We start from the raw sequence: 12,623 nt of genomic DNA on the forward strand, positions 1-12,623 counted from the left end.
TCTCTCTCTTAAGTCGCATTTCTTCTAAAATTGTATTGATGGGATTCGGACTAGGCACCTCATTATCATAAAGTCTCAATTTTGTCAAATATATAAAAATACAAATTGTCATGGCACATCGTATCACTGTAAATATGATAAAACTTTCATATTTTTTAAAATATATGATAATAAAAAATATATATATCATAAATCACATTCAGAAAATAATAAAAAAATAAAACAAAACTATCTTAAGATATTATCTATACAATAAAAAAATAGGTTTAGACGTGTTAAAATACTATGGAGTCATTTTTAAAAACAAAAGGCAATTATAATTAATTTTTAAAAATATTTAATTATGAATATAATTATTAAATTTAAAAATTAATGCAATGATACTAATTAATTTTTAAAAATATTTAATTATGAATATAATTATTAAATTTAAAGATTAATGAAATGATACCATTAATCAGCTTTTGTGAATATCAAGAATTTTTCCTTTTTATATTAGTATAGATTTTATAAATTATTGGTGTATGATTATTTTGGGTTATGAACATTTATTGAGGAAATAATTAATTTGGGATTATGTGATACAATTGACAGAATTAACTATTTAATAGCAATCATTTCAATTTACAAAATAATCACAAAATCTTATAATGATTAATGGAATAATTATCTTTGACTACAAGGCTACAAATATAGAAAGTATAATAATCTGCTCAGTCAATATTTAAAGTTCAACTGAAAATTTATTACTAGAATCATTATTCACTGAAAGAAAATTGTTTTTTACTATCAATTTTTTTTTTTATACAAGAAAACTTGCTCTAAAAGCCACCTCTTCTATTATGATTTTTAGTCCGTACCAAAATCTTCGATCAAAATGATGCATAGTATTTGGATTCGTTTTTTGATAGTTTTATTGTGTTTCGTGAAGATATAGAGAGTAAAACAAAGATAAATAAGTATGTGTTAGAGATAGTATGTTTGTTTTGGATTTGTCTTTGGATATAATTTAAAATAAGTATTTTATGTTTAATGTTGTGTTTTATGAGATAAAAATTACTGTTTATTGTCAAATTATATTTTTTTATATATATATTTATGTACATGTATGCGTATATATATATGTATTTATGCTAAAACAGTTAAAAACACCCAAGTAGTGTATTTCTATATGATGATAAATATTGAGTGTAATTTCACTCATCCCAAATATAACTTGAAAATAAAAACAAACATAGTGATGAAGTTTTGATTTTGTGTTACGAATTTATTTTGTTATTAAAAGAACCATAATTTATAAAAAAAAAAAAATGAAACTACATTAAAATGATTTCAACTTAATTTTATTTAATTTGTGCTACACATTTTCAAGTTTGTCATCAAAATTTTCATAAGCCCCAAAATTATCTTAATTATGAAGTATGACGATTTTTTAAAATAATCATCATTTCTAAATAGGGGTGGGGCATCGGGTTGGATCTTAGAAGTTCGGGTTGGGATCGGGATTCTTGTCGGATATCCGAAATTCAACCCACCCTTTTATTTTTTTAAACAAACTTTCTTTTGCAACTAATATTAAATAAAAGTGATAATATTCAACTTAACAAATTTACAATTAATCAAATTCACAAATCACAATAAAAATAAAACAACAATCCAAGTTTTACAATCAACCAAATGAAATGAAAATCAATACATCATGCAATTTTTACCTTCATCCAAAATAGAAAAGAGTCATAGATCATAGTTGAAATCTTGAAGCATGTCAAGTTGCCAATGGAGTCGTAGACCATCAAATATCGGCAATAGTTGAATCAATCCCCAAGTTGAGTATTTCTACAAGAAAAGTGATTATTATTAATAAGTATCAAAATAAAAAATAAATATAAAAGTCAAAAGAGCAAAAAGAAATACCTCTTTCAATTGTTTCAATTTCATATAAATCTTCTTCAACATTTATTGGGTCAAAATCCATACAAACCCAATCTTGAACACAAATGAGGGCTTGTACTATTTTAGGAGATAATGCTCCTAAATGCATTAGGAACACGACCACTGGTGCTAAATACAGACTCTGAAGCAACGGTAGAGATCGGGACTGTCAATATATCACGAGCTATATTGGAAAGAATTGAAAATCTGTGGGAGTTTACTTTCCACAAATTTAGTATATCAAACTCTTTCCGAAAATACCTCAAGATCTTCACCTAAATATTTATCTAACTCCGGCTTTACAACAATAGTTTTACCTCCGGTCTTAAACTTTTGAAATCATTCTTGCATACAAGTTCTAGATGGAGTTCTTGTAAATGTCCTTGGTTATGGTTTTTCGTGATGGAATCAAGAACATAGGACATGCAATCGACAAAAAGTACTTGAAACCCGATTTTTCATCTGTTTAAATGAAAGCTCATCAAGAAGCAATATAACATATAAAGCATCTCTAACTTTATCTTGACCAAACCTCCAATTAATAAGAGGTGATTCTTTATCAGTTGCACCCCACGAGGTTGTTCTTCGAACAACCTCTATTTTCGGTAAAAAAAAAAAATTCAATTTCTTAATTGCATCTTGTTATATATTTTGCACCTCTATTTTGTTTCTTGTTATATGTTTAGGGTCATTGTATAATTTAAATATACAATAAACTAAACAACAAACGAAACTAAAAATAATACTAATTTTTTTGTATTTGGCTTTCTAATTCTATCATCTTCTTGTGATATTTTGAAATTTTAGAGCTTGAGAGTTGAGAGAAAGAGGATGGATTTCTTGTTGGGGTTGGATGATTGGGAAGGTTGGGAGTTGGGAGTTTGGAAAAGAAAAATAAAAGAGAAAAGGGAGGAAGAGTGGAGAAGGAGAGGAACCTTATAGCTAGGAAAAAATATAAAATACATGATTTTTTTTAAAAAAAATTGGGTGTCTGATTGAGTAATTCGAGTAGGGATATCCTACTGAAATCCCGCCCGATTTTTTTTAATTCAGCAGGTTTTTTCTTAAAAAAATTGGGGGGAAAAAAAATGATCTTGTCGGACCAGGATCCAAATTACCCAATCCGATCGCCCACCCCTATACCTAAATCTATTTATATAGTTCATTCAGAAATGACACTCTATCAAAAACAATTGCCAACCCCTTGTAGGCCGCTTGGCAACCCGAAACTATACTTGTAGTTTGTGGCTACTTGACATATTGGTTGTTTAGATGGATAAATTAGAACTATAACGATTATCGATCCCTTGTAGGCCGCTTCACAACCTCAAGCTATACTAGCAGCGGCCGACTACACCACATGTTGGTTGTTTAATCCAAGTGCACACAATGTTTGTCTTGACGTTTCCTAAAACATTATCGTAGCTAAATGTTATTTAAGAAATATTTTTTCAATATAATTTTTCTATTTTTAAAAACGCTTTTGAAAGAATTCATGAATTCAAAGAATGAACCTTTAATTTTTCAAAAAATAATTTTCCAGACAAATTGTCATTTCACAAAACGGAAAAACTATTTTTTTTGTTTATTTCAAATTTAATTATGTAAAGGACAAATTTTTTAAAACAATTTCTTAACTTTTAAGATCTACATATTAAAAAATGTATACTTTCTTTAAGAAACATTAGGGTAGCCCTCCAAGCCATCCTTCAACCCCTTAGGGTTGTCGATTAGGTGTAGGTTCTTTCTGTTTTCAGGCAGTGTTGGCTCTATTCAATGTTATTCTATCAAATAATATGGAAATAATTGAAATCGGATCAGATGGATAAATTAAAAATAATAATAGAGTATACACGGTCAATTTTATATTTTGGATTATTTTGTGTATTAGGTGGAGAAAGTATAAGTCTTAGGGGAATGCATGTGACGTCAAAATAGTTATTATGGCCACCACAAGTCAAAATCAGAGGTATAAAAAGTAATTATAACCCATAAAAAGAAGAAAGAACGAAAGCAAGTGTAAAACTAATTACTGCATGTGGGTGATGGAATTCAAGCTCATGTCTACATGGCTGCAACGTGGAATCCTTGCTACTAAACTACAATCACTATTAATAATAGTTGTTAATTTCTACAATAGAGAAAGAAAGTGAAATAAACAAGAAAATGACCATCTTCACACTACCACATTTGAAAAAGAAATGATTATTAGTAATGATTAAAATAAAGCTAAAATTTTATTGTTATGTGCCAAAAGAAGGTAAGCAACTTGTTGGTTTCTTTAAATCAATGCAACAAAGTCTTTTCACGCGCTATTAACCTACAACTCATCTGAATATTTAAGGAATAGATCCCTAAAATCCCAACTTCCTAGCTAAGGGTATCCCATTTAGGTTAAGGCTTGTGGAATAAAGAAAAATAAAAGCTAATATGAGTGTGCATGTGGCTGCTGGGATTCGAGCCCAGGTCTCCACGGCCACAACGTGGAATTCTTACCACTAAACTACAGCCACTATTAATAATAATTATTAATTTTCTAAAATAGAGAAAGGAAATGAAATAAATAAGAAAATGACCATGTTCACACCCCCATAGTTGGAAAAGAAATAATTATTAGCAATAATTAAAATAAAGATAAAATTTCATTGTCATGTGCCACAAGAGAGGTAAGTAACTTCTTGTTGGTTTTTTTGAATTGACATGATAAAATCTTTTTACATTGACCTACAACTCTCTGAATATTTGAGGAATAGATGCAGGATCCCAACTTCCTAGAGCAGTGAGCGCTCCATTTGGTTAAGGCTTGTTGAAGAAAGAAAAATAAAAACTAGTAATTACACATGTGACTACTGCTGGGATTCAAATCTAAGTCTCCACACTAAACTTCAACCACTGTTAGTAATAGTTGTTAATTTTTCTATAGCAGAGAAAGAAAATAAAAAAAAACAAGAAAATAACCATCCTGGGTGTGCTTTTACCAAATTTCTTCATTTTTTCCCACTCGAATCCTTTTCTTGCACGATTCATCTTTCTTTGCGAGAGCACCTACAATGACACAAATATCCATATATATGAAAAGATGGGAAATTTAACAAAAAATAAACCATATATTTCCTAATCAAGACCGCTAACAGCCTCATCAATTATTGGACGAAAAATACATGAAAATACTAAAATTAATAAAATTTATAACTTACGGGATGCAACGTGAGAAAATCATAACAAATAGGACAAATTAAAAAAGACCCAAATATATGGGACAAACAATCCAATATTTCCGTTGTGTTACATACAAGTAGTAACCATCTTTTTTATTATATAGATGTCCTTTATTTTCCTTTTCATTGTGTTAAAATTTTCAAACCTTCAGAATTCAAATTACTGAAGTAGATAAAAAATAAATAAATAAATAAAATAGAACAAAGTGATCATATTAATCCAACCCGACCCATTTACAAGTAATTCATTTTGAATCCCAAGACAACATAAACCGTAATTTGAATTATTAAAAGGACAATAAATGTCCTTTTTTTTGTGGGCTCATTAATTATTTATAATAATGGTAATTTATGTATACGGAATGTAAATTTTAAATAAACCATGCAAAATAATTTAACACATCTAATCATGCAAGTCCTATGCGTGGAAGTACTTATCTCATAAATCACAATCAACAATTATAAATATGTTGTCAATTAATTTTCCGTCTAATATGTGAAATATAGGCATTACTTAGGGACGCCGCAGTGTAGTTGGTAGTAAGGCCTTGTTTGGTTTTATTTTTATTCTCAATTTTTAATTTTTATCTTCTCGTCGAGTATAAATACTTTTGTTGTTTCGTGTCTTCTCATTTGGATAATTACATTACATACTCGAATTTTATTATTAATGTTATTTTAGTATTTGAAATGATAATTCGTACTCGAGTTTTGTTATTAATATCATATTGGTACTCAATTGATGTTTTTTTATGTTATTTTTATAATTATTTTAATTAATGATCATTATCCTCATAATTTTAAATGAAAATTAATCAATACACTTTAAAAAAATTACATAAATATCAATCAATATATTTTATCTTTATTTTTAGCTGTACTACTTTTATTCTTCATATTATTATCAAGATTATTATGTGTTTATTCTGTTTGGTATCTATTACTAAATTTATTTTTTCATTATTACATAACTTATATAATAATAAAGCAAGTCCACTCAAAAAATAAATTTAAAGTAGTAAAATATAATAAAGATATAGGCATAAAGTATTTTTATTCATCGTCAAAGTTATTTATTTGTATTTAACCGAGATATTAAAATTGATTACAAAACTCGAATTTAGATTCAAGAGTTTGAATTTTGCGCGACAAATTTTCAAAAAATAAAATGAAAATTGATATTTTGGAGGTTGTAATACGTTTTGAATTTTACTTTTAATGTAGTAAATTACTAAATAATGAGTTATCTTACAAATATTTATAAATAAAGTTAGTGAATATATATATAATGTATTTTCACATGAAAATCTATACAGAACGAAAGCACATTTTTTTTCTTAAATTTAAATTGAATAAAAAGATTCCGCGAGATGTAATAGAAAATAAAAAAAAAATATAATTGAGACTTTTGGCACAAGAATGACAAATTATCAGTGAAGTTGAGGCCGTTTTGATCTTAAAAGTCACATAGGTTCGGACCCTGTTAGGTACATGGGGTGTTGTCAGCTGTATAACAGGAGTTATTATCTACTGTAATAATAAGGTATTATTAAGTATGATATATGTTAATTTTAGTATATTTTTCTTATATGGGTCATTTTTTTATAGTACTGTATTACGGGTCCAAATTCATTCTTAAAAAATCGATTGTTAAGGAAGAGAAATCCCCACTTTGTACACACACCTCATGGACCCTCTACCAACCACTTGTACGTTCGTAAGGAACTTAATTAGAACTTAATTAGTGTTAATTAAGATATCCTAACATCCAACATAAATATTTGGTCAACTGTTAGAGGTTTAAAAAAAAAAAACCCTAATTATGATGGCCATTAATCACTATTGGTAGGAAAGACAAAATTTCTAACCTACTAATTACTACAATTATTAATAGGTTAATTACATCCTGCCTATACTATTCATCACTGTATGTCTACTTTAGAGGTGTTCGTTCGATAAATTCAAATTATATTAAATCGAAATTTTAGTAAATTAATATTTTGATATGCCAAAATGTTATATTGAAAATTATCGAACCATTTTTTTTTATATATATGTCAATTCGATATTCAGTGAACCAAATATTTTGTTAAAAATATAAAAAATTATTGAAGTAATAGTTAAATTAAAAATAAGAGTATAAAAATAATAAATATATAAAAAGTATGTATATATATATATATAACGTTTGGTGTTTAAAATGCACTGAAAAAAATTACGATTGTCTGCAATTTTTTATTAATTATAGATTAAAAACATAATAAATAACTATATTAACCAAATTAAATAAAAATCAACACAAAAACTTAACTTATTCACCAAACTAGTTATGGTACCATATATTTTGATCTGGGACCAGTCCTTGTATTAAATAAAAATGAGACCCCATATGTTTTGCTAAAAATAAAATATTGCTTTCAATTAATTGCCTCATGGGCCTATGGAATACTAATAATTAATGTGAGGGATTCTTTTTTCTTGATCTGATTTTCTTGATTTCATTTATAAGTTTCTGATCAGAATATTTTGCTATATATTCATAATGGTTTTATTATATATAAACAAAGGAAATCCTTACATAAATAGACTTGTTTCCTTCACAGATCCTTCTAATGCTTTGCCCAAAGATGATATCCCAAACCCTTTTGCTCACAAGAAATTAGTATGGATTTTGATTGTGGTTAAATTATCATGGTTAAAAGTTAAATATTGGGGCTAATATTAATTAATTATAATTATATAATAATTATTGATTGTTATTTTTCAGACGATGTCGAAATATTAGTTGTACCTAAAAATTATGACAAATATTTTGGATATAAGAAAAATAATGGCGAATGATGATCACTCGTGGACAAAATTTGAATTTTCATACGTTGATTTTATGTAATAATGGTTAATAATATTGATTTTTTGTTATAGTTTAAGCAGTAGTAATTTATAGTATATGGAATAATCCATTTTTTTTATAGTATTATGTCCACAACTGAACAATTGTACAATTTTTTCAGTGGTTGAATTTATGTTGCACTCAATGATTCGTGTACTAAATAAATGGATGCGAAATATGCATACTCTTAATTTTTAAAAAGTAAGGGATGTATATCAATCATCCATAGCTCAATTCGTTAGTCTTCGTTATGAATTATAATTTTATTTATTTTTTAAAAACTTTAAATATTTTTATAGATTATGTGTATAACTTTTTACAATTTTTTTTTTAAATATAGTAAGGATAGAGTTGATAATTTCAAATATTCATTCAAAAAAATACATAATTTCATCAAATATCAAAAAGATATTTATAATTTTTTTTGAATTATGAAATAATATTTAGAATTATACCAAATTTAATAAAAATTGGTTGTATTATACATTGACATAGCATGTGCAAGACCTTTTCTTGACTCATTGAAGATGGACCAATCACATTCCCACCCCAACCCCAACCCAATGAGGTCAATGCATAGAGTCTCGTGACATATTTCTCCAATGAGCTCCAAATGCAACTTAAATACTCTCTCAATCCATTGGCTACATTTCACATACCTCCAACCTACTTCATTAATATTATTATGGGTAAATTACAACCACTCTCGGTAAGATTTGACATAATTATAAATATTTTTATTTATTTAAAAAAATTATAAATATTCCCTTGATTTTAGTATTCGTTTAATAAAGAGTCTATCCTATTAGCTTTCGTCATATTTTCATTCATTTTTTTATGGTGAACTAACAAAAATACACTTTGGGATTATAACTTATTGGTTTTGTATATTTTATAATTTTTTAAAATAATTTTAAGGATTAATATTCTCTAAAGATTATTTGTTTTATATATTCGCAGTTCGAAAAAGCATATTGGGCAGCTCACTACAAAAATTAGATAAAAGCCTTACGAAAACTAACGAAATGTATTCATTATTAATAGAATTTCAAAATCAGAGTACTTCTAATTTCTCAAAATGTGAAAAAATATAAATAATTATATCAAAACTTAACGAAGATGACTGTAATATACCTAAAAATTATATTGAAACGTTATAGCTCGTAGTATTCTTGTGAATTATTGAAATAATTAACGCTTGTAAATATTCCACTTCCCACCTCTCACACTCCAACGCCTGCATTGGGAACATAGTAAATTATAATTCATGTCGAGTTTGATTGAATTTGAATTAATTATATAACATATATTTTTGTTTTGTAATAAATGTATAATTATTAATTATATAACAAATATATTACTTATGTGATCGATTTGATTCTACAAATCTGTACCAATAATTTTCTTGGGAACATAAGATAGAGCGTAAGTGAAGAGTGTTTGGTGGATTTTGCTGATCTTGTGTTTGTCAATCTGTTTGTTTTGACAATAACTCCAAGAATTTTCCTCCTTTTCCAACCTCCTCTTTGCTTCTGTTTTTTCCCAACACCCACATTTATGCATGTCGCACAATTTTCCTTCATTTTCCTTGCCATCTCCGCCAAACACACCCTTACCCCCCCTCCCCACCCACCCCACCCCACCCCATCACTGTATGCTTTCTACGTCCCTATCTCCACTAATTCCCAGTATATATTTACAGGTGCTTGGTTATTGGTGCATCAGTTTTTCGGGTTTTTATGATCAGCTCTCTTGGTTTCGTCGTGCATTTATGTGTGTGTGTGTGTGTATACGAACTGAAATACTGTAATTTGTAGTGGGTTTTGATACATAGAATCAATGGGTATTCTCAAGGCGCAAGGCGTGGTTTACAAGCCGGTTGATGAGGTCGATCTCGGCCCTGAAAGCGATGAGTTTTATATCCGGGCCAATGTCAAAGGTGAATTCACTTAATCTTTTCGTTTGCGGGTGTTTGTTTGCTTGCGTCCCTGTGGCATGCAGTGCTTTTTCACACACACCATCAGGGGTGTGTGTGAGTGCAATGCAGTGATATATACGAATATTTTTGTGCAAGTCGTTCCCACTAAAAATTGCGTTGTGAAATGAGAGTTGGGCATGAAGAATTGCGTGCGTATACGGTGAATTCAAACACACACACACATGTGTCTGTATATGTTCAGAGGATGGATGAAAATGACCTGGATATATATATATATATATATGTATGCATATACGTATGTATGTGTGTATTTCTGTAAGTAAAGCTGTGTGAACGGTATAACATAAAGCTTGCATGACTAAATTGCCGACGTACAGTTTATGTATACATATACATTTATACAGGTAATAATAATTTTGGTTTGCTGCATTTTATTCAATTTCGTAGGTGTGGTTTTGCAAGTTGGGCAATTGATTAAGTGTGTGTATTTTTTGGTTTGGTGGGTGTACATGCAGCTCCCCGGATGGCTGGTCTTTTTGTGAAAGTGTTTACCTGGTTCTTGGAGTCATCTATCTTTGGAGGCATTTTACTCTACTTCTTGAAGAGGAACAATCTAATCCACAAGGTGAAATTAATTTTCTTGCTCACTTTTTCTCTACTTATTGTTTCGGCAATGCCATTAGCTTATATGTTTTTGACCTTCATGGAAACAAATTATAGTCAAGATTTCTGATCAATTGCTGAGTAAAGTGGTTATTTCTAAGATATTTATCAGGAATATTTGTTGCAATGAGATTCATATCAGTTGAATTTTGTTCCAAACCACCTAAATTTTGTGCCCCTTTTATTTATTTTTGTGTTCCTTGTATTCTTCTTTGTTTTTATCACAGTATGTTGACATTCCTTACAACGTTGTAATTTTGGTAGAAGGTTGCTGCTTTGGAGAAGGATATATATATTAGTTTACAGTAGTTTTGAGGATGAGAAAGACCACGACTGCAAAGAACCATTTACAATTCGAGTAATCTACTCTTTATCTTTGTCCATTTCCATGACAAACAGTACCAAAGCTTTTTTTTTTAATTCTTAAAAAATTAGGAATATTTGCCGCCTTAAAGAGATAAAGACATAACACTGTCCAAATTCTTTCAGCTAGCTTCTGAATTATTGAGGCGATATGGACCACATAACATTAAAAAGGAACAGAAGTTTTTGAGGTGCGGTGTAAGAACAAATACTCTTCCATATCCTCTTTATCATAATTAATTGCCTATATGGGTGAGCATTAATTACATCCATACGAGAATGCTGATAGGGCAACTTGATTCTTATTCAAATTTTCTAAAAGTTGTGTACTTTTCAAGTGCCTTGGATGTTTACAAACATTGTGTACAATTAACTATTATTTAGATCTCTGTAGATGAGATTATATACAGTAAAACTGTTAGGTAATTAGACACTAAGACCGTAGAGTTTTTTTTCTTTAAACAAAAAGTTTGGACTGATTTCGACATTAGAAGTGCTGAATGTGAATCATTGGAGTCCTTTTTATTGTTTATTTATTTTTTTGGGCTTCAGAAATATCTTCTAGGAAATTACTTGCATGTCCCCTGGGTTCATATTACAAATTAAACTTAAGCTCTAATAAGTGTACAAATTAAATACTTCTGCATTAGTCTATAAACATTAAGGATATGAACAAAGTATGTATTTGTGGATATACATACACTACTGATGCTATGCATGAATGGATTAATGACACTGAGTTTCAACTGAACTACCATTTGACTTTAAGGATGTGCAAAAGATCATGCTATTTACATATGATCATTGTTTGTTTACCATCATGTGTGGAATGAAGGCATCCAACCAAGTTTTCCTATTCGTATTAGCAAATTTGTACAAGTTGATCATCGTATCATTTTCTAGAAAAGACTACAGATTTTACTCCTAAATCAAATCCTTTTATTTTGAAGCAATGGATTGAAACCAATATATTTAATGTCTGAGGATTAGAAATCATTTGTTATCAAACTTCTTCATGGAATTCAATATAGAGGTTTCCTAACAACCTTATCAGACCCTTGACTATTACCGCATTGCAAATCTCAGCACATACATTAGTTATGTACAGAAGGTGTCTTATGGCAGGTAAGAGAACAATCATGAAGTACACAACTGCAATTTACCTAATCTTTTCTAAAGAATCTCATAATCAGATCTTACTTTTGAACACATAGACTGCTATGAACTTGCAATATATTATCTTAGAAAGTCCTCCACTTGTTGCAGCTTGTCTCATTTGCACAGTTACAAGAATCACCTCTCTTTGTTCCGTTGCACCCATATCAAGGTTAGGCATCTTTTTCTCCATTTCTCCTGCTTAAACTTTGTTCATACACATATATATATATATATATATATATTTCTGGTTTTTCATTCTTGTAACATATGCTTAAGAACTAATCCATCATTCATATATATTCTTCTACCATCACTTTTCATGGCCCGTTGTCTTCTGCAAATTCAAGTTTATTTAAATACTTGAATCGATACATTATATCCAGGTGGTTTTTCAGCTTATAGTCATATTCTATGTTGTTATGACAGGAATCATAGAAAATGAAGTAAAATGTCTCGAGCC

At 29.0% G+C, this 12,623-nt stretch overlaps 1 protein-coding gene and 1 non-coding gene across 2 annotated transcripts in view; one reads left to right on the top strand and one right to left on the bottom strand.

The window, feature by feature from the left end:
- TRNAH-GUG lies at window positions 4,374-4,445 on the bottom strand. Its single transcript has one exon. It is a non-coding gene; the product is annotated as a tRNA-His (tRNA).
- The window catches only part of LOC105178049 (fatty acid amide hydrolase), a gene marked incomplete in the record, with an annotated part of 8,059 nt that continues 5,158 nt past the window's right edge, over window positions 9,723-12,623 (top strand). The window contains 3 exon segments of the mRNA XM_011101396.2: window positions 9,723-9,979; window positions 10,495-10,604; window positions 12,272-12,332. Of these exon segments, the coding sequence (XP_011099698.1) occupies window positions 9,880-9,979; window positions 10,495-10,604; window positions 12,272-12,332 (271 nt within the window).

Source organism: Sesamum indicum, linkage group LG15, assembly GCF_000512975.1.
Source record: "Sesamum indicum cultivar Zhongzhi No. 13 linkage group LG15, S_indicum_v1.0, whole genome shotgun sequence".
Taxonomy (NCBI): Eukaryota; Viridiplantae; Streptophyta; class Magnoliopsida; order Lamiales; family Pedaliaceae; genus Sesamum; species Sesamum indicum.